Source organism: Leopardus geoffroyi, chromosome B1, assembly GCF_018350155.1.
Source record: "Leopardus geoffroyi isolate Oge1 chromosome B1, O.geoffroyi_Oge1_pat1.0, whole genome shotgun sequence".
NCBI classification, from domain to species: Eukaryota; Metazoa; Chordata; class Mammalia; order Carnivora; family Felidae; genus Leopardus; species Leopardus geoffroyi.
In genome coordinates, this window is record NC_059327.1 from 42511536 (window position 1) to 42535323 (window position 23788).

A 23788-nucleotide genomic window follows, 5' to 3' on the forward strand; every position below is an offset into this window, starting at 1 on the left:
TTAATAAGAATTTCTAAGGATCCCAGGTATACTACCACCTAGCAGATCCAAGTTTGAAGCCTGACTGGAGTTTAATGTTGCAACTGTTGACACAATTCATCCTTGGCATAGGGTGTACTGGGATATAAGAAGATAAAAGTGAGAGATGCGTAGAGGTTGAGTTGGGTCTTAGACATGTGTGATTTAAGATTTCTCTTAGAATATTTAATGACAATTGCATGCCCTTGTCCAGCCAAGACACATTTCCTGTTTGCCTTCCTGCCTCAGCACCTTTACAGCTTTCTGCTGGTGCTCAGAGTAACTGTTAACATAACACCTACGTTGCTTGTTAAAGTTTCCTTTCCCTTTCTTCAGCTGATTACAATCTAATACTGTATGAATAGGCACGCTGTTGATGAAAAGCGCTTTTTGATTGCCTTATCCAGGATCAAGATCAATATTCTTGATTTTTCCTTATTTGCAAAGATACTAAATTAAGTCCGCAGTAGCACGATTCAAGCAGGAAATTTCTTGTAAAAGTGGTTAACGTCTCTATTTTCCTCTCTCCTCCATCACAGCAAATAAAAAAACATGCCAGAAAACCATGACCCAGAGAATCAACATTACCGAGAACTTCACCAGAGAAACAAATCACGCCTCGTTGCCCCTGTGTCGCTAATGAAGAGTCTGATCAGTGACAACTTAGCTCGAACAAATCAGTTGTGTGCAAAGGCATAGGCTTGTGTCTGGTGCTTCCTCTTCTTTGACCCATGGAAGCCGCTCATCTGCTCAGGGCCCTGAGGGTGAGCCAGCGCGAGCTGAAAGCAAGCGCAATCCTCACCCGCAGGGCCGGGCCAGCATGCTGGACTCCTCAGCGTTCTCCGGCCCGCGAGCCTCAGAGCTGCCCAACGGCCTTCAGCCTTGGTCGTGCTTGCAGCGCTTTGACCCCGTCATGTTCCTTCTCTTTGCACTGCTCTGTGCGCTTGGAGGACTGCACGCCCTCCTGGGTAAGATTGGGAAGACTGGGAAGCCTGGATTTCCTTCTCCTTTTGCCTCGAAGCAGGGCTGGGCTCTGTCAGGAGAGCAATTTTCTTTGTGGTACTCCCATGGCCTCCTATGGCCTTCCCCTTCTGATCTCCTGCTGGTGCCTTCCCCAGCATCTCTCCCCCCTCCCCACCCCCAGGCCCGGGTAGGTGACTGAGGATGTTAGCCAAGGTATCTACTCCCCGCATCAGGGTCTAGAGTCTCAGCAGTTGAAATGCAGGCAGTCTTCCTGGCGAGAGGTTCTAGAGGGGTGAGTCCTGCCCTCGGTTTATTTCCCAGAGTCCCAAGGAAATGGGCACTGACGTTGTTCTGGAAACCAACAGGATGGTCCTGTAGAACTGTAATGTCTACTTTTTGTTCATTTGTTTGAATCTTAGCCATTTTGAGTGTGCCCCTGGAAATCTAGTGAAAGTTGTACCCCAAGGAGGGTGGGCACATCTATGGAAGTTTACTTTCTTTTTTTTTTTTTTTTTTTTTTTTTTTTTATAAAGGCTTTTTTTTTTTTTTTAAACTTTTTTTTTTTTTTTTTTTTTCAACGTTTATTTATTTTTGGGACACAGAGAGACAGAGCACGAACGGGGGAGGGGCAGAGAGAGAGGGAGACACAGAATCGGAAACAGGCTCCAGGCTCTGAACCATCAGCCCAGAGCCCGACGCGGGGCTCGAACTCACGGACCGCGAGATCGTGACCTGGCTGAAGTCGGACGCTTAACCGACTGCGCCACCCAGGCGCCCCTGGAAGTTTACTTTCAATTTGAGACCGCCATGTACTCAGGATTAAGAACTCCATGCTCGACCGAGAAGATTGTTGCCAAAAAAAAAAAACCAAAAAAAAAAAAAAAAACCAAAACACAAAAACCCATTTTCCTACTGCAGATTCTGAAGAAATATTACTGCATGTCACAGTTCCATGGAAGATAAAGTCAAATGAGAGTGAAGATTCAGAGAAGCAGGTGAACAATCAAGAATATTTGTTTTATAATTTAAAACTTTAAGTTTCTTTTTATTTACCTTTGCATTAAGTCGGATCATACTGATCTGTAGCCACTTGCAAAGGAAACTATTTCCCTGCGTTATTTTGTCTGTTAGTATATGCTGATCCTCCCTTCCCCACACTTCTGCTAACTCCTGTGCCCTTGTCATCTCTCCATTTCTTCTGACATACTTGCACACAACTTCCAAAAAATAGTAAACTCTTCTCAGGAGTAATACAGGTAGAAAAAAAATCAGTATGAAATATGTGTAACAGTGGTCCAGCCTGCAATTATTACAAATTTGTGAATGGCCACTAAAGCGACAAAAAAGAAAAAAAAATGATCTCCAGGAAAATTTTGACCCAGAAGCATCAGACTTTGTAGAGGTAATAGCCAAAGAAAGAAGGTAAGAAAAAGAAAAAAATGTCATATTTGCCTGCATATAATGAAAAAGATTGCAATAAATAAGTACTAATTGGAAAAAGAAGTTGAAAATGCTTAGTTGCTATATAAAAAGAGTTAAATTGAAGGCATCCACTCTTGAATATTTTCTTAACTAAAATATTTCAAATTTGCATATTTTTCATATTTTACATATTAAACTGGATGTCACAATAAAGGGGTTTAGATTTCCATGTTGTTAAAATGCTGTAGTCAATATATTTTATTATATTGTATTATATTATATTATATTATATTATATTATATTATATTATTAATTATATTTATTATATATTATAATATAAATATAATATATTTCCAGGTAGCCCTGGAAAAAATTTTCAGGTTGAAGGAACAATTTTTGAAATAAAAGTTAAAAAATTAAGAATTCATTAACTGTGTTTTGACATATAGAATTGGAACTTATCCGATTAAGTTCTACTACTGAACAATTATAATAAAAAATAAAATGTGTGCGAAAATGTACTTGAAAATCATAATAAAATAATTTCCTTTAGAGTAGTTGTATTTCTTATACTAATCTCATTTAATTCTTACATTAATCTTCTGAAATAGGAAATATATATATATAATATATATATTATATACATATGTAATACATACACACATGTATTTAGAAAAAAAGATTAAAAATGTTAAGGGCATCAAACCTATAAGTTTTAGGACATGGAATCTAATCTTTAATTTATAACTCCAATTTCATTATAAGTAAACTACTTTTTTCTGAAAAACTTCTTTGCATAAAACATGTTTTGTTTGTTTTTTCTGATTTACTTCTGTTTGTACTTCTGTTTGTCACTGCATGGTCACTTTAAACTTCAAGCTGTTTACTTCAAATTGCCTGTCACAAAGCATATGGCAATATTGTGGAACATGACATAGTTTTACCTAATGTGTTCAGTATCTGTCTACATTTTTTGTATTCTATATATGGAATTCTGTAAGCTGTTTTTCCCTGTGATAGAGTATGCTAATGGTCTCCTTTGATTTCTTATAGTAGACATCCTTTATCTCTCTTATTTTCTTCCTTTAATACCTTATTATCCCAAGTCTTTAAAAAATTTTATTGGACATATGAAAGATTCTTTTTTCATGGACTTTCAGTTTTTCATGACACCCACACTTTCCACTAAAACAATGGCGTGGATTTGGGGATATTACAGGAATTATGCAGAAGGTGTCCAACCCTCGAAATTTTATCTAAGTATATTTGTGGAAGCCAAATAACCGTGGAAGCCGTTATTGGTATAACACTGGGAAGAATGTCCTCAGATGACGAGAACAGTTACAGTGGGTTTATTTCCTTCTGTCAGTGCCTTCCTGCCAAAGACCATTGTGAACATACGTGTAAGTCAAAACAAGTTAAGGTTATTGTGGTGAGAAAGAATACACACAATGGGACCCATGAGGCATCTCAGCAAGAAGGTGTTAGAAAGACCTTAAAATTTAGCCTTAAGGGGCTTGGTGAAGTTTTTAAGAAACAGGCTTTTGTTCTGGTTTGGATGCAGTGCAGGAAGTACAGGTGATTCTATGATTGTGTATCTTAATAAATCTTATCTAGGAGAAGGGAAGGCTAGAACAATCTTAGAGTTGTAATTGGTTAAGAAGCAACAGCTTCTCATGGTAGCCCAACAAGGAGATATTTGGTCATTTTTTTTCTGGCTTGGAACATGTTTATATTTTGCCCGTATTTAAACACAGTTATGATATTGTCTTGTTTTTGTCTTGATCCATAATTGTCTCATAGTAGCTGTGTGTGATGTTGATGTTTTATGAATGTGTTTATTTTAAACTAAATCAAATCCACCTTATTGTTATTTTTTAATGGATTTTGATTTTTCTCTCATATCCAAAAACTTACCAACACTAAGTTCACTTAGGTTTCCTCCTATGATTTATTGGAGAAGTTTTATAATAGGTCTATAATACTTTTTTAATGTTTGTGTAAGGTGTGAGATCTGGGTTGAGCTTCAACATTTTGATATGGGCATCCAATTTTCCCAGCACCATTAATTGAAATTCCTATCATTTCTCCACTGAAATACCTTTGCATATTAAAAAAGTCAGTTGATTATATTTTAATGGGTCTATTTATGAGCTCTTTCTCTCTCTCTTTTGGCCAATAGTATGCTGTCTTATTTATAGTAGCTTTATTGAAGATCTTGAAAGTGAGCAATGTGATTAATTCAACTTTGTTCTTCTTTAGAATTCTGATGACTGGCTATACAAGGTCCTTTACTTTTTGTTAGTTTTTTTGTATTTAACTTCTTACATGAACCATAGTAAAAAAGTGAAATAAGCATACCTAAATCTCCATTTCTCAGCAGTTTTGAAATATATTCTTAACTCTTGCCTCTTTGCTGTATTATATTTGCCTACATAAATTTCCATTAGCTGATGTTGGAAGTTTTGGAAAGAGCTTCTCTTTTACTTACTCTTGCATATCTTCCACCTATAACATTAGTTTGTATTTAATCTCAGAAACTTTCTTAAAGCTTTGATGCTTCAGATATATCCGATCTCTTATAATAATAATTTACTTAAAAAACAACAATTAAATTTTCATTTATATGATCTATAATTGGATCATTTCCATATTTGTCTGTTAGCAGGTTAGCGGTGTGATACATCCTGTGACTTCTCTAAGGATGTTAAATGTACTTATTTTTCAGGTCCTGTCTTACTACTTTACATTTTTCTTAGGAATCATTTATTTCATCTGTTGAATTTGATATCTTTCCTTCTTGATGTAGACATTCCTCAGAAGTTAAATTGTTTTTGTATTGTATACTTGCCATTTTAGTTGAGATCCTGTCATACTTTCTTTTGCCTCTGTTTTGCATTTGGTCTAAGATAATGTATTGGGTCTGCTATAGTACATTATAGTAGTTTTATAGGAATTACAAACATAAGGTTTGCATCAGTTCTGGGTTATTAGTCATCTGGTCTTCTGAAATGTGTGCTTCTTGTACTCCTAGGCGTTTCCAGTCATAGACATCACGGACCTCTCCCAAGCTTGCAGACTCTGGGCCAGCATAAAATCGAGATCTTTTCTGAAATTGGTTTGTTTTGGAAAGAAATTATGCATTTTCTGGAATAGGTATCTGTCTGCCTTTGTGGAGATAGTCCACTGACTGTAAACATACACTAAGTCTTCTCTTGTTCCTGAATGTCACCACTTTAAAATGATAAGCACTGTTATAACTCAGTCCCTGTTGTATAAGAGCTCCTATTCCTGGAGCTACAGCATCGCTCCCTATCTTGTTTCGTGGGTCCTTTCTTCCTCAGTTTTATATGTTAAGAATTGCTAAGTGGCGCTAGGTGAATACATACTACTGCATGTGTGTGTTTATGTTTTACATACATACATATATATAATGTAAATTTGTTATTTCATTATAATTGGTGTAGAATATAAGCCTATAGTCATGTCTTTCATCTTGACCTGTAAAGTTATGTTTTTTCTAAATAGAAGCAATTAATGTATAGTATTAATAATGGTAAATTACATATTTTTTCAGAAGGTAGTCTTCATTTTTTCTTTTCAAAAAGCCAACCCTAATCCTAAATTTACCAGAATAATAAATTCTTACTATTGAGAATAAATTCTGAAGAATACATTGATTTTCTAAATGGGTCCTATCTTTTTATAAATTGAGATAATATTGGAATATCCCATTATGTAGGTTTCAGATATCCAATATTATAATTCAACATCTCTGTGCACTACAAATTGATCATCACAAAGAGTCTAGCTACCATCCATCGCCACACAAATTATCCCCTTTACCTATTTTTCCCACTCCTGACCTTCTTTACCCTCTGATAACCACCAATCTATTCTCTCTATCTACGAGTTTTGTTTTGTTTCCTTTAATTTTGTTCCTTCATTTGGTTTCTTCTTATACCACGTATAAGTGAAATCATATACTATCTTTCTTTCTCTGTCTGACTTATTCCTCTTAGTATACCTTCAAGGTTCATTCATGTTGTTGTAAATGGCAAGGTTTCATTCTATTTGTGGCTGAGTAATATTCCATTGTGTATGTGTATTCACATATATATCACATCATCTTTATTCATCTATTTTTAAGTTTACTTATTTATTTTGAGAGAGAGAGAGAGAGAGAGAGAGCACAAGCAGGGGTGGGGCAAAGAGAGAGGATCCCAAGCAGGCTTTGCACTGTCAGCATGGAGCCCTGCATGGGGCTTGAACTCATGAACTGTGAGATAATCACCTGACCTGAGATCTAGAGTCAGATGCTTAACTTACTGAGCCACCTAGGTGCCCCCGTTGATGGACATATAGACTGTTTCCATTTCTTGGCTATTATAAATAATGTTGCAGTGAACATAGAGGTGCATATATCTTTTTGAATAAGCATTTTTATATTATTTGGATAAATATCCAGCAGTGGAACAGAGGGATATGTGGCAGTTGTATTCTTAATTTTTTGAGGAATCTCTATACTATTTTCCATAGTGGCTGCATTAATTTACATTTCTACCAAAAGTGTACAAGTGTTCCCTTTTCTCCACATCCTCTCCAACAATAGTTATTTCTTGCCTTTTTTATAATGGCCATTCTAATTGGTGTGAGATAATATCTCATTGTGGTTTTGATTTGCATTTCCCTGATAATAGTGATGTTGAACATCTTTACATGTTCCTGTTGGCCATCTATATGCTTTTTTTGCGAATAGTCTATTCAGATCCTCTGCCCATTTTTAATCAAATTTTGTTTTTGTTGCTGAGTTGTGTGAGCTCTTTGTATATCTTGTAGATTAACCCCTTATTAGATGCATGACTTGAAAATATCTTCTCCCATTTATTAGGCCAACTTTTCATTTTAATGATGGTTTTCTTTGCTGTGCAAAAGCTTTCAGTTTCATATAGTCCCATTTGTTTATGTTTGCTTTTGTTCCCCTTGCCTTTGGAGTCTGATCCACAAAACCATTGCTGAGACCAATGTCAAGGAGCTTACTGCCTGTTTCCTTCAAAGGATTTTATTATTTCAGGTCTTACATTCAAGTCTTTAATCCAGTTTGAATTAATGTTTGTGTATGGTGTAAGAGAGTGGTCTAGTTTCATTCTTTTGCATGTGGCTAACCAATCTTCCCAACATCATTTACTGAAGGGACAATCCTTTCTCCATTGTGTTCTTGGATGCTTTGTCATAAATTAATTGTCCATATGTATATAGATTTATTCCTGGGGTCTCCGTTCTTTTCCATTGATCTGTGTGTCTGTTTTTGTGCCAGTACCATATTGTTTTGATTGCTATAGCTTTAAAATATATTTTGAAATTAAGGAGAGTAATACCTTTGGTTTTGTTCTTTTTCTTAAGATTGCTTTGGCTATCAGGGATCTTTTGTGGGTTCATACAAATTTTAGAGTCATATGTTCTTGTTCTGTAAAAATGATGTTACAATTTTGATAAGGATTGCATTGAATCTATAGATAGCTTTGGGTAGTAGGGACTTTTTTTTTGGCACATGAAAATTTTTTACTATCATGTTTTCACCATCAAAACTTATAATCTTGGTCTTTCCTTCTTGCCTTTGTGTAAGGCCAAAAGAACGATGCTGGCTACTTTGACAGCCTTAAAGCAAACTCCAGGAATGTCACTAACAGCATGACCTTTGCAACCAAATCTAACAACCAGAACTTCATCATTTTCCTCAATAAAATTCAAACAACAATCATTGGGTAAAAAGGCTGTGATTTTTTAGCCTTTCTTGATCAGCTGGACCCTGAGACACTTCCTGATGGCTAAATTTAGCTATTTGGCTTCAACACCTACTTTTTCCAGTACAATTCCCTTTGCATGGGAAGCACCTCCAAAAGGGTTGGCATTCAGGGCTGTGTCCAGATAGGCCTTCATGTACTTTGATCATGCCACTTCTGATGCATTGGTGGCTGTGAGCTTCCTGGCAGTATGAAAACTGCTACATTTGCCCATCCTGCCGGTATCATGGGCCTGAACAAAAGAGGTAGTAGGGACATTTTACCAAGATTAATTATTCTAATTCATAAGCACAGAACATCTTTTCATTCATTTATGTCTTCTTCAGTTTCTTTTATCAATATATTATAGTTCTCTGTGTACAGATATTTTACCTCTTTGGTAAAATTTGTTTCTAGATATTCTTCTTGATATTGTTTTTTTTTAATTTATCTTTCTGGGAGTTCATTATTTGTATATTGAAATTTAACAGATTTCACAAGTAATTTTATATTCTGCAACTTTATTTATTTATTCTAATATTTTTGTTTTGGTGGCGTCTTTGTATATATGATCTCATGTCAATTGCAAAGAGTGACATTTTTATTTATTCTTTTTCATTTTGGATGCCTCTTATTTCCTTTTGTTGACTAATTGCTGTGGCTAAGACTTCTAGTACTATGTAGAATAAAAGGGGATCCTTATCTTCTTCCTGAACTTCAAGGAAAAGTTTTCAGGTTTTCCTCATTGAGTAAGGTGTTAGTTATAGGTTAGTCATATATGGCCTTTATTATGCTGAGATACATTTCTCCTATCAGCACTTTTCTGACAGTTTTTATCATAATTGGAGTTGAATTTTATTCAATGCTTTTTAGGCATCTATGGAGATGATCATATGATTTTCATCCTTCATTTTGTTAATATGGTATATCACTTTGATTGCAAATGTTGAAACATTCTTGCAACCCTGGAATAAATCCCACTTTATTTTGGTGTTTGATCATTTTAATGTATTGTTGAATTTGGCTTCCTAATATTTTTTGAGGATTTTTGCATCTATGTTGATCAAAAATAATGGCTTATAATTTTCTTTTTCATGGTGTCCTTCTTGGTTTTGCTATCACAGTAATGCTGGCCTCACAAAATGTATTTGGAAGTGTTTCCTGCTATTTAAGCTTTTGGAAGATTTTAAGAAGAATACATGCAAAATCTTTTTTTTTTTTTTCTTGTTTTGAATGTATTCACAGTGACCCATATGATCCTGGACTTTTGTTTGTTGGGAGATTTTTGATTACAGATTCAGTCTTCATACTAGTAATCAGATTGTCTGTTACTTCATGATTCAGTTTTAGAAAATTGTATGTTTCAAAGAATTTATACACTTCTAGGTTGTCCAATTTGTTGGTGTGTAATTGTTCATAATAGTCTCTTATGATCTTTTAGATTTCTATGCTGTCAGTTTTAACTTCTCTTTGATTTCTGATTTTATTAGTGTCTTCTTTTTTGTTGTTGTTTTTTGTTTGTTTTGGTTTGGTTTTGGTTGTAATTTTTTTTTTTTTTTTTGGTTAGTCTAGCTAAAGGTTTGTCCATTTTGTTTTATTTTTTTCAAAGAACCAGCTCTTAGTTGCATTGATCTCTTCCATTTTTTGTCCCTTTTTATTTATTCCTCCTCTGATCTTTATTATTTTCTTTCTTCTACTGACATTGGGCTTTGTTTGTTTGTTTTCTAACTCCTTCAGATATAGACTTAGACTTATATAGTAGGACTGTATTGCTGTGATCTTTCCTTTTAGAACCACTTTTGCTGCATCTCAAGGATTTTGATATGTTGTATTTCTGCTTTCATTCATGTCTAGGTATTTTTTCTTTGATTTCTTTCTTTAAAAATGTTGCTTATTTATTTTTGAAAGACAGAGTGTGTGTGCACGAGTGAGGTAGGGACAGAGAGAGAATCCCAAGTAGACTCTATGATGTCGATGCATAGGCCAATGCCAGGCTTGAACCCACGAACTGTGAGATCATGACCTGAGCCAAAACAAGAGATGCTTAACTGACTGAGCCACCCATCTCTTTGATTTATTTGTTTGACCCATTGAATGTTTACTAGCATGTTGTTTAATCTCCACATATTTATAGTTTTTTCCAGTTTTCTTCTTCTAATTGACTTTTATACCATCTCATTTGGAAGAGATCCTTGATATGATTTAGGTATTTTGATGATGTCTTGTTTTGTAGTCTAACATGTGATATGTCCTGGATATGCTTTTGGATAGAATATTCTGTGTAGCACTATTGTCTGTTTGGTTTAATGTTTTTTAAGACCGATGTTTCCTTATTGATTTTCTATCTAGTTGATCTATCCACTGAGATAAGTGGGAGTTAAATTCCCTGCTATTACTATATAGCTTTTAATTTCTCGGCTTAAATATGTTAATATTTCTTTACGTGTCCTGGTGCTTCTATGTTGGGTGTGTATATATTTATAAATGTTATATCTTCTTGTTAAATTGACCCCTTTATCATTACATAAAGTCTTTATTATTACAGTCCTTGTTTTAGAGTCTATTTTGTTGGCTATGAATATAGGTATGCCAGCTTATTTGTTTCCATTCCATGGAATATCTTTCTCCATCCCTTCTCTTTCAGCTTGTGTTTGTCCTTTCTTCTGAAATTAGTCTTATGTGTGTAGAACACAGATGAGTCTTGTTTTTTTTTATCCATTCAACCATTTTATGTCTTTTGATTTTAGGGTCCATTTACATTTAAAGTCATTATTGATAGACATGTAGTTATTGCCATTTTGCTAAAGGTTTTCTGGATGTTCCTTTCTTCTTCTATTTCTCTCTTCCCTAGTGGTTTGATGTCTTTTGTTAGTGTTATGTTTATATTTCTGTCTCATTTTCTTTTGTGTATTTACTTTTTGTATGTATGTGTGATTGTTGTGAGGTTTACATATAATTTCCTATGTTATATAAGTTGAGGTGACAGCAAATTAAATTCGAACACATTCCAAAACTTTCCATTTTTCTCCTCCTGTTGTGTTTTATATTTTTATGGCACATTTGTATCTTTTATGTTAGGTACGCTCTAACTAATTATTATGGTTTTAGCTAGTTTTACCATATTTTTCTTTTAACCTTCATACTTGCTTTATAAGTGATTGATCCACTATCTTTACTATGCATTTACCTTTTCCAAAGAGCTTTGTTACTTTCATATGTTTACCTGTTATTAGTTGTCATTTCTTTTCAGTTTAGAGAAGTCCTTTAAACATTTCTTTTCAGGCCATTTTACTGGTGATGAACTGCTTTAGGTTTTGCTTAACTTGAAAACTTAATCTCTTTATTCAGTTCTGAGTAATAGCCTTGCCAGGTAGAGAATTGTTGGTTGAAAATTCTTCCACTCAGCACTTTGAATATGTCATTTTACTGTCTTCTGGCTTGCATTATTTCTGCTGAAAAATCTGCTGATTTATGAGATTAGATTTACAAGATTTCCTTGCATATAGTACATTGTACTTCTTTTGCTGCTTTTAAGAGTCTCTCTTTATTTTTAAACTTAACCATTTTAACTGTATTATATCTTGGTGTGGATCTGTTTGGGTTTATTTTATTTGGGACTGCTTAGCCTTCCTGAACCTGTCTGTTTCCTTCCTCAGATTAGGGAAATTTCTGTCATTATTTCTTCAATTAAGTTTTTGGCCCGTTCTCTCTTTGCTCCTTCTGAGATCACTATAGTTTAAGTATTATTCCACTTGATGTTGTACTTAAGGACTCTTAGTTATCTTCATTTTTTAGCTCTTTTTTTTTCCTGGTCTCTCTGGGTGAGTTCTGCTGCTTTGTTTTCCAGCTCAGTGATCCAGTCTTTGGCCTCGTTCTGTGTGCTGTTGAACTCCTCTAGTGTAGTTTTCAGTTTAGTTATGTCCTTATTTAGCTCTTTGACTTCTGTTTAGAACCTTCTTATATTTCCTGTCTCTTTTATTTCCTGTCTCTTTGTTGAGGATCTCACTGTGTTCATCTACTCTTCTTCCAAGTTTGGTGAACATCTATATGACCATTACTTTTAACTCTTTATCAGGTTGATTGCTCATCTCCATTTCATTGAAGTCTTATGTTTTTTTTTTCTTTCATTTAGAACATATTTGCCTGTCTCTTCATTTTTCCTTACTTTCTGTGTTTGTTCCTGTGTATTAGACAAATCAGCTACCTCTCCTAATATTGAAGGAACAGCTTTTTGTAGTAGTAACAAGAACCCTGAAAGCACAGTTCCCTCTGACCACTAGAGTAACATGCTCAAGGGATATCATACTCAAGGTATATGCTCTGCATGCCTATCTGCAGTGCATGGGTGCTCAGAGCTGGTATCCAGCACAGGTACATCATACAGTGGCACTGAGGTCCAAAGGTGAGTTGGGCTGGTGCCTGGCATGGCTGTACAGTATGGCTGTGATGCCATAGTGTGCACATGGCTCTTAGTTGGGTGTGCCCAAAGACTGTAGCAGGTTAGAGAGATATTCCAAAATGGTGCCCACCAGCACTGACATTAGCAAAGTAGGATGATGTTGCAGATGTGGCACCCACCAGTTTCTCTGTCCCCAGAGAAAGTTCCAACAGTTTACTGCTTCTCTGGCAAGTGCTTTAAGTTTAGTAAATTGGTCTTTTCACATATGGTCCAGGTGCTTTTCAAATTAGCATTTTTTGCTCTGGGTCCCAGGTTTAGTGATTCTGCATGTGATCTTTTTAAGAGTGGGTTCTTGGGGCGCCTGGGTGGCGCAGTCGGTTAAGCGTCCGGCTTCAGCCAGGTCATGATCTCACGGTCCGTGGGTTCGAGCCCCGCGTCAGGCTCTGGGCTAATGGCTCAGAGCCTGGAGCCTGTTTCCGATTCTGTGTCTCCCTTTCTCTCCTGCCCCTCCCCTGTTCATGCTCTGTCTCTCTCTGTCCCAAAAATAAATAAACGTTGAAAAAAAAAATTAAAAAAAAAAAAAAGAGTGGGTTCTCCATGCTCTACAGTTCTATAGTTTTCTTGGATGTAATATCTATTGTTTTTCAAACCTCAGCATTTAGGGGGCTCATCTCTCTTATGTAGGGTCTAACAATTTAGCTATCTGTTGTATAGCACAAACCTCTGATTCCTTGGTATTTTTGTTTCCCATCCCGATTATGTTTCACCCTGCTTGAGTAGGTTTTGTTTTGTTTTGTTTTCTTTTCTTTTTTGGCAACGTGGTGTCTCTCCCTCTCTTATCCATCTCAATGCTGTCTTTTTTGTCTTTTGCTATAGAGTCTCTGTGCATCCCGTTTTCCAGTCTTTTTCAGAATAAATTACTCCATATGTAGTTGTATATTGGTTGTAACCATGGGAGGAAGGAGTTCATGATCTTCTGATATTGTTATCTTGAACCCATTTCCCCAAATGAATTGTTTCATTTACATGAGACAAAAATAGTGTTTCAGTTTATATATTTCTGATTTACTAAATCATCTTTATTTATTTGCTTTATTTTAGGTGATTTATGTCATTACAATTGATGAAAAACCATACACTCTGCATCTCAGAAAACAGTAAGATGTATTTTCCATTAAAGCTTAGATTTTAATTTTGAATATATTTTTTAATTTTTTTAATGTTTTTATTTATTTTTGGGAGAGAGACAGAGAGAGAGAGAGAGAGAGCATGAGCAGGGGAAGGGCAGAGAGAGACAGAGGGAGACACAGAATCCAAAGCAGACTCCAGGCTCTGAGCTATCATCACAGAGCCTGACACAGGGCTTGAACCCACAAACTGTGAGATCATGACCTGGGCCAAAGTCGGGCGCTTAACCGACTAAGCCACCCAGGTGCCCCTAATTTTAAATATTTTTGTACGCTGTTTAAATTAAAGAATGCAATATAATGTAGACTGTCTTTCTATTTTTCAATCAAGATTAATTGTGTCTTGGATAATAGAAGAGTAGAATGATGTATAATAGAATGTTATATTTTAATTTTCTAGCTTATTATTTTCAAATTAAAAAATAAGCTACTTATTTCTAGATCTTCAATTGAGTATAAAGCCATTGAACCCAAGAACTGTACTTTATGTATGAAATAAATATGTCTGATGTGAAGTCAAACATGGTTACACATCAAGTGGTTTATTGGTGGAAAAGTCAATTAATGGCATACATTTTATGAATGTATTAATTATATATGTATTTATTTTTAACAAGTCTATTGAGTACATTCATGTATCATAAAACTCACTCAAGTGTATAATGCAATAACTTTACACTGTATGCAGCACTGCAACCGTCAACCATAAATCAGTTGTAGAATGTTTCATATCCTACATAAGATCCTCACGCTGTTTCATATTTAATCCCTGTGCTCACCCACAACTACAGGCAACTATCAATCTATTTTGTGTCTCCTAATTTGCATTTTCTCAGCATTTCATGCAAGTGGAATCAAACAGCCTTTTCTTTGCCTGCATCTTTGAAAATATATATTTGTAACAACTGCATTTTGTCTGCCTGCATCTCTGTAGTTGAACAAGGATAAAGAAAACTACTCACTTAATTTATGACTGTTCCCATCTAATTCATGACCATTAAACTCATGTTGGTTTTTAATGTCTGTACAACTCCACCGAAATATTTTTTGATAAGACCATCAATGATTTTTATGTTGCTGAATGCCAGTTATGTTTTAGTTTTCATTTTTCTTTACCAAATGGCAGCATCTTGTGTAGCTTATCAGAATATCCTCAGAAAATACTTCCTTCATTTGGCTTCATTTCTTTATTTGGCCAGAACACTGTGGACTCCTGGTTTAACTTTTACCATTGTGTTTACTCTCTCAGTTTTGTTTGGTTATTTGTTTCAACTTGTTTGTTTTTTATATTCTTCTTCATCTTTCCAATCTTAGAGTACTCCATGGTACTTTTCTTGAATCTTGTTTTTCCCTAGCTACATTCAATGACCTTATTATTTCATCCTTTCTTGTAGCTTTAATATTGATTACCTCCAAGTTATATCCCTACTTTATTCCTCTCCAATGGCATCATATTCATTTATCTGACTACTTATTTGATTATCAAGTGTTTGCTAGAATTCTCATACTTAACATATCCAAAATGTACATCCGATCCTCCCTCAAAATTTATCCTTCCTACAGTCATCTAAGCAAATGGCAATTCTATTCTTCTAGTTTCTCAAAACAAAATCTTGGAGCCATCCTTGATATCTTTTTTTTCTTCTGTTTTCCCTCACAATGGATTATTAATCCCAGTGGATTATTAAATTCCAAGTGTTCAGTCTTCAAAATATACCCATAATTGAACCTCCACCACTGCTAACTGTCTTAGTTCAAGTCACAATCATATCTTGTCTGGATGATTGTAAGAGCCTAAGTGCTTTCTCTGCTTCTACTTACTTGCCCTACAGATAATTCTCAACAAGCAATCAATCTGACTCTATTAAAATGTTGGTCTGAAGGGTCCCTGACTGGCTCAGTAAGAAGAGCATGTGACTCTTGATCTTATGAGTTTGAGCCCCACATAGGGTGTAGAGATTACTTAAATAAGAAGTATCAATCTGATCATATCATTTATTTGTTCAAAATCTTCTCATCTCTGTGACACCATCTCTTACTACTGTCTCTCGTCTTCAATCAGCATTTCATTCCAGTCACATCTTCCCCTAGCTGTTCTTTATATATAGAATGCATATTTTGGCCTCATGATCTTTGGATTTTCTCCTAACTCTGTCTGGAGTAACATATCTATGCAAATCCATGTGGCCTGTTTTTAGGTCTCTACTCAATCTATTCAGTGAGCTTTTCTATGCAGTGAGCTTTTCTATGCTATCTACACTTTGCAACCTATCTACACTTTGCAACCAACTTCCTTCACCCAGGCCTTATTTAATAACATGCTTAACATCTAACATGCTAGCAGTGTGTGTCCTTTACTGTCATGAAAACCAGTGGTTTTGTCTTTTGTTTACTGCTGTATCCTAATGCCTAGAAGAAGATCTGTCAGTAGGTACTCAGTAAATATATGTTGGATGACGATATACACAGGCACACACTGATACAGAGGATTTCAGTCTGTTCCAGTGTTAAGAAAAGCTGAACTTTCTGATATGCTAGCTCTGTCAATTTAAACTGTTATGCCACACTAAAATTACTCTAATTAAAGCATATTATTATATGAGTCCAGTATATTTCACATTTATCTTTATTATAGTAATGTTTATATTCCTATTAAGTTCATGACTGACCATTTTTTATTTTTGTTTTTCTTAGCTCATTCTTATCCCAGAACTTTTTGGTTTATACATATAATGAAACTGGATTTTTGCATTCAGAGTCATCATATTTTAAGGTAAGCTTAAGATGGCTTAGATATTTATTATCATATGTTTATTGAAGTGGCCATACCATTATCATTGGGATATGTTTGTTCCATGAGGACAATTTAATACAAATATTTTATTCCATATAATTGACCTGTTATGTGGTTGATTGTTGTACATAAAAATAGTAAGTGAGAGGAATGGAGCTAAGATGGTGGAGGACCACTAAGCTTGTCTCATCCCTTGAACACAGCTAAATAGTTATCAAATCATTCTGAACACAGCAGACCAAAACACACCCAGGATCTAGTTTTTTGTTTCCTGCTTTTTGTGTTTGTTCTGTTTGTTTGTATGTTTTTTTTTTTCTTTCTTTTTTTTCCTTGTCTTTGCTCTTTTCTTTTCTGGACAAAATGACAAGATGGAGAAACTCACCCTAAAAGAAAGAACAGAACTCATGGCCAGGGATTTAATCAACACAGATATAAGTAAGATGTCTGAACTAGAATATAAAACCACAATTATGGGGTGCCTGCATGGCTCAGTTGGTTAAGCATCTGACTCGTGGTTTCAGTTCAGGTCATGATCTCACCGTTTGTGAGTTCAAGGCCAACATTGGGCTCTCCACTCTCAGTGCAGAGCCTGCTAGGGATTCTCTCTCTCTCTCCCCCTCTCTCTGTCCCTCATGAATTCTCTCTCTCTCTCTCTCTCTCTCTCAGAATAAATAAATAAACTTACATATATAAATAAAACCACGATTATAATAATATTAGCTGTGGTTGAAAAAGCATAGAAGATACCAGAGAATCCTTTTCTGAAGAGATAAAAGAACTAGAATCTAGTCAGGCTGAAATTAAAAAATCTATAACCTACATACAATCTCAATGGATGCCATGATTGTGAAGGTGGATGAAGCAGAGTAGTGAATCAGCGATATAGAAGATAAAATTATGGAAAATAATGAAGCTGAAAAAAAAAAAAAGAATGCAAAGGCCAAGTATCATGATACAGCAATTAGAGAACTCAGCAACCTTTTAAAGAGGAAGGACATTTTGTATCATAGAAGTTCCAGAAGATGAAGAGAGAGAAAAAGGCGCAGAAGGTTTGTTTATGTAAGAATTATAGCTGAAAACTTCCCTTATCTGGGGAAGGACATAGACATCAAAATCCAAGAATAGAAAACTCACATTAAATTCAACAGAAGCTGGGGCACCTGGGTGGCTCAGTTAGTTAAGTGTCCGACTTTGGCTCAGGTCATGATCTCATGGTCTGTGGGTTCAAGCCCTGCATCAGGCTCTGTGCTGACAGCTTGGAGCCTGGAGCCTGCTTTGGATTCTGCATCTCCCTCTGTCTCTGCCCCTCCCCTGCTCATGCTCTGTCTCTCTCTGTCAAAAATGAATAAATGTTAAAAAAATTGAAAAAAATTCAACAGGAGCTGATCATCAGCAAGGCATATCATAGTCAAATTCACAAAATACTCAGACAAGTAAAGAATCCTGAAAGCAGCAAGAGAAAAAAAGTTCTTAAACTACAAGGGAAGACCAGGTTTACAGCAGATTTATCAACAGAAACTTGGCAGGCCAGAAGGGAGTGGCAGGATATTTTCGATGTGCTAAGTGGGAAAAAAATGCAGCCAAGAATTCTTTATCCAGCAAGGGGGTCATTCAGAATAGAAATTTCTCAGACAAACAAAAATTAAGAAACTTTGTGACCACTAACCCAGCCCTGCAAGAAATTTTAATGGGGACTGTTTGAGTGGAGAAAAGACAAAACAAAACAAAAAAAGACCAAAAGTAACAAAGACGAGAAAGGACAAGAGAACATCACCAGAAACATCAACCCTACAGGCAACACAATGGCACTAAATTCATATCTTTCTATACTTCCTCTAAATGCCACTGGACTAAACACTCCAATTAAAAAACATAGGGTATCAGAATGGATAAGAAACAAGACCCATCTCTATATGCTGTTTATAAGAGACTCATTTTAGACCTAAAGACACCTCCAGATTGAAAGTAAGTGGATAGAGAACCATCTATCATGTTAATGGTCATCAAAAAGGAGCTGGAGTAGCCATACTTATATCAGACAAAATAGACTTTAAAACAAACACTGTAAGAAGAGATGAAGCAGGACATTATATCATAATTAAGGGATCTGTCCATCAAGAAGATCTAACAATTATAAATATTTATGCCCCCACCTTGAGAGATCCCAAATATAGAAATCAATTATAACAAACATAAAGAAACTCTTTCATAATAATAAAATAATAGTAGGGGGCTTTGACAACCACTCACAGTAATGGGCAGATAATATAAGCGTATCAACAAGGAAACATTGGCTTTGGAAAACACACAGCACCAGATAGACTTAACAGAAATATTGAGAACATTTCATCCTAGACAGCAGAATACACATTCATTTCAAGTGCACATGGAACATTCTCCAGAATAGATCACATACTGGGTCACAAATCAGCTGTCAATAAGTACAAAATGATCAAGATAATACCATGAATATTTTTAGAACAAAACACTATAAAACTTGAAGTCAACCAGAAGAAAAAATTTGGAAAGCCCTCATATACACAGAAGTCAAAGAATATCCTATTAAATAGTGAATGGGTTAACTAGAAGATTAAAGAGGAAATTAAAAAATACATGGAAGTCATGAAAATGAAAACACAGCAGTCCAAAACCTTTGGGGTAAGCAAAGCAGTCATGAGAAGAAAGTATATTGCAATTCAGACCTGTCCCAAGAAGCAAGAAAGGTCCCAAATACACAACCTAATCTTATACCTGAAGGAGCTAGAAAAGGAGCAGCAAATAAAGCCTAAAGCCAGCAGAAGAAGGGAAATAATAAAGCAGAAACAAATGGTATAGAAACAAATGAACAAAATACCCGGGGAACAATAAAACTAGGAGCTGTTTTCTTTTTTTAAAGAATAAGCAAGATTGATAACCCCCTAGCCAGCCTTATCAAAAATAAAAGAGAAGGACCCAAATAGATAAAATTATGAATAAAGAGGAGTGATTACAAGCAACACCACAGAAATACAATTATAAGAGAATACTGTGAAAAATTGTATGTCAACAAACTGGGAAATCTGGAAGAAATGGACAAATTCCTAGAAACTCACAAAATACCAGAACTGAAACAGGAAGAAATAGAAAATTTGAACATATAACCTGCAAAGAAACTGAATCAATTATCAAAAATCTCACAACAAACAAGAGTCCTGGACCAGACAGCTTCCTAGAAGAATTTGAACAGACATTTAAAGGAGAGTTAATACCTATTCTTCTGAACAAGTTCCAAAATAAATAGAAATGGAAGGAAAACTTCCAAACTTATTCTACGAGGTCAGCATTACCTTGATTCCAAAATCAAACAAAGACCCCACTAAAAAGGAGAATTATAAGCCAATATCCCTGGTGAACCTGGATGAAAAACTTTTCAACAAGATACTAGCAGATCAAATCTAACAGTAATTTAAAAGAATTATTCACCATGATCACGTAGGGCTTATTCCTAGGCTGCAGAGATGGTACAGGTTTGCAAATCAATCAATGGGATACATCACGTTAATAAAAGAAAGGATAAGAACGATATGATCCTCTCAATAGATGCAGAAAAAGCATTTGACAAAATACAGCATCCATTGTAGATAAAACCCCTCAACAACGGAGGTATGGGTGGAGCACTCCTCAACATCATAAAGGCCATATGCAAAAGACCCACAGCTAATATCACCTTGAATGAGGAAAAACAGGGATCTTTTCTTCTACAGTCAGGATCAAGACAGGGATGTCCAGTCTCACCACTGTTATTTAAGATACTACTGGAATTCTTTGCCTCAGCACTCAGACAACAAAAATAAATAAAAGTCATCCAAATTGGCAAGGAAGAAGTCAAACTTTTACTAATTGTAGATGACATCATATTCTATGTAGAAAACCTGAAAGATTTCAAAAAAATTGTTAGAACTAATACATTAATTCAGCAAAGTCACAGGATATAAAATCAACCTGCAGTAATGTGTTGCATTTCCATACACCAATATTGAAGCAGCAGAAATAGAAATCAAGGAATTGATCCCATATACAATTACACAAAAAATAATAATATACCTTGGAATAAACCAAAGAGGTAAAAAGTCCTGCACTCTAAAAACTATACAACAATTATGAAAGGTATTGGGCGTATTGAAGAGGACAAACAAAAAATGGAAAAGTATTCCATGCTCATAGACTGGAAAAACAAACGTTGTTAAAATGCCTATACTACCCAAATCAATCTACACATAATGTAATCCCTATCAAAATACCATCTGCATTCTTTGCAGAGCTAAAACCAACAATCCTAAAATTTGTATGGAAACAGAAAAGGCCCCAAATATCCAAAGCAATTCTGAAAAACAAACTGGAGGCATCACAATTCTGGCATCAAGCTATATTACAAAGCTATATTCATCCAGACAGTATGGTGCTGCCACAAAAAAACAGACATGTAGATCAATGGAACAGAATTAAAAACTCAGAAATGGACCCACAACTATATGGTCAACTCATCTTTGACAAAGCAGGAGAGAATATCCAATGGAAAAAAAGCAGTCTCTTCAACAAATGCTGTTGGGAAAACTGGATGGCAACATGCAAAAGAAAGAAACTGGACCACTTTTTTACACCATACAAAAAATAAATTCAAAATGGATGAAAGACCTAAATGTGAGACAGGAAACCATCAAAATCCTAGAAGATAATACCACCGCAGCAACCTCTTTGACCTTGGCTATAGCAACTTCTAACTAGTCACATCACCAAAGGCAAGGGAAACAAAAGCAAATATGAACTATTGTGACTTCATCAAGATAAAAAAAAACTTCTCCACAGCAAAGGAAACAATCAAAAAAACTAAATGGCAGCCTACAGAATGGAGAAAGATATTCAAAATATTCAAAAATGATATATCTAATAAAGGCTTACTATCCAAAATCTATAAAGAACTTATCAAACTCAATACCCAAAATCAAACAACCCAGTAAAGAAATGGGCAGAAGACAGGAATAGACACTTTCCAAAGAAGACATCCAGATGGCTAACAGATACATGAAAAGATGTTCAACATCACTCATCGTCAGGGAAATACAAAGCAAAACCACAATGAGATGCCACCTCACACCTGTCAGAATGGCTAAAATACCCCAGATGTTGACAAGGTTGTGGAGAAAGGGAAACCCTCTTGCACTGTTTGTGGAAATGAAAACTGGTGTAGCCACTCTGTAGAACAGTACAGTGGTTCCTCAAAAAACTAAAAGTAGAACTACTCAATGATTTAGCAATTGCACTATCAGGTGTTTACCCAAAGGATATAAAAATACAGATTCGAAGGGGTACATGCATCCCAATGGCTATAGCAACATTATGAACAATAGCCAAGATATGGAAAGAGCCCAAATGTCCATCAATTGATTAATGGGTAAAAAAAGATGGTCTCTCTATATAATGGAGTACTACTCAACCATCAAAAAGAATGAAATCTTGTCATTTGCAACAAGTGGATGGAGCTAGAATGTATTATGCTGAGCAAAATATGTCAATCAGAGAAGGACAAATACCATATGATTTTATTCATATGTGGAATTTAAGAAACAAAACAGATGAGCTCATGGGAAGGAGAGGGAAGAGAAGAGAGAGAAATAAATAGTAGACTATTAACAATAGAGAACAAACTGAGGGTTGATGGAGAGAGGTGGGTAGGAGATGGGCTAGATGGATGAGTATTAAAAAGAGCACTTGTGAACACTGGGTATTCATGTACGTAAGTGATAAATCACTGGATTCTAATCCAATGTTGCACTGTATATTAACTCACTAAAATTTAAATTAAAAAAAATGGCATGTGATGGGGCGCCTGGGTGGCTCAGTCAGTTAAGCTTCTGACTTCAGCTCAGGGCATGATCTCACAGTTCGTGAATTTGAGCCCAGCGTCTGACTCTGTGCTGACAACTCAGAGCCTGGAGCCTTCTTCGAATTCTGTGTCTCCCTTTCTCTGTGTCCCTCCCTGACTCATACTCTGTCTCTCTCTCTCAAAAATAAATAAACATTAGAAAAAAATTTTAAATGGTATGTGACAGAGATAAACTCAGGCTGAGAGTACTCACTGGCACATTGATCATACAGAATAAACAGGACTGTCAGAAACCTTTTTTCCTTGAAACTCTGCATTAATAAATCAATCTATATATAAATCTTATTTTAATTATTTTGACATTTTTAATCTTCTGTAATGTTTGCAAATACATTTTTAATCATAAATAATTTATTTGTTTACCCTTCTATATTGTTTTTCAGATACATTGCCATTACCAAGGATATATTGCAAATTTTCCAAATTCACTTGCAACACTCAGCATCTGTTCTGGTCTCAGGTATAGCATCTTTGATATGGAAAATTAATGGCTAGCAGACATAAATCTGGGAAGGTTTAAGAGGATCCACATTCTGAAAGTTTCCTTTATGATGGCCTCACTTTTTAATATTAATATTAGTAGTTGGACTTTATTTAGTGCCTTTTCAAATGAAATTACACCAGGAAATTCTGACTGCAGGTATTATTTTAAGACACTGTGCAGAAGGGGATAGTTTCCGTAAAAGAAACTTTAGAAATAAATAATATTGTTGCAATGTTAATTGTCTCAAATAGTTATAGGAAATGATATTAACTTGTCATTTAAATAGCTGCATATTGTATTTTTTCAGTTTAGGTGTACTCAGTATCAGGCATAAAACAATTAATTAAGAAGGTACCTCAGAGGTAAAAGGCAGGAATAAGTGATTTTCATCAGTGTTAGTGGCAGGAGAAAGGTATTATCAGAGGAAGACTGGTCCAGAGCAAAGAAAAAAAGACTCTCCCTAACTTCCTTTTGTTTTTGTTTGCCTGATGTCTAGAATTTACTCATGTCATCTCAGAAAAATTGGCATCCATTTAATGTGGCTTTTCATAGATACCCCCTCTTTAGAGGTACATTCTGTATACCGGCTTTCCCTTATTTTAATCTCTGGAAGAAAATTACCTTTATTCCTGTGGAATTCTCAACAAGTGTCTTGATTTTCAACAAATACTTGGCCTTATTTAATAAATCTTGAATGAATATGAGTACTATACAGGTAATACAAAATACTTTTAAATATATGTTGTTATTTAATATATGAGCAAAACTAAGGTAGATGTGGTATCTCAGTTACCAATAGTAGACTTAAAAAATAG

At 35.3% G+C, this 23788-nt stretch overlaps 1 protein-coding gene across 1 annotated transcript in view; it reads left to right on the forward strand.

The window, feature by feature from the left end:
- The first annotated feature begins 894 nt into the window (after positions 1-894).
- The window catches only part of ADAM18 (ADAM metallopeptidase domain 18), a 144794-nt gene continuing 121900 nt past the window's right edge, over positions 895-23788 (forward strand). Inside the window, exons 1-5 of the mRNA XM_045459772.1 lie at positions 895-986; positions 1900-1976; positions 13687-13742; positions 16467-16545; positions 22873-22949. Of these exons, the coding sequence (XP_045315728.1) occupies positions 932-986; positions 1900-1976; positions 13687-13742; positions 16467-16545; positions 22873-22949 (344 nt within the window). The 5' untranslated portion in view covers positions 895-931. The remainder of the gene's footprint in view (positions 987-1899; positions 1977-13686; positions 13743-16466; positions 16546-22872; positions 22950-23788) is intronic.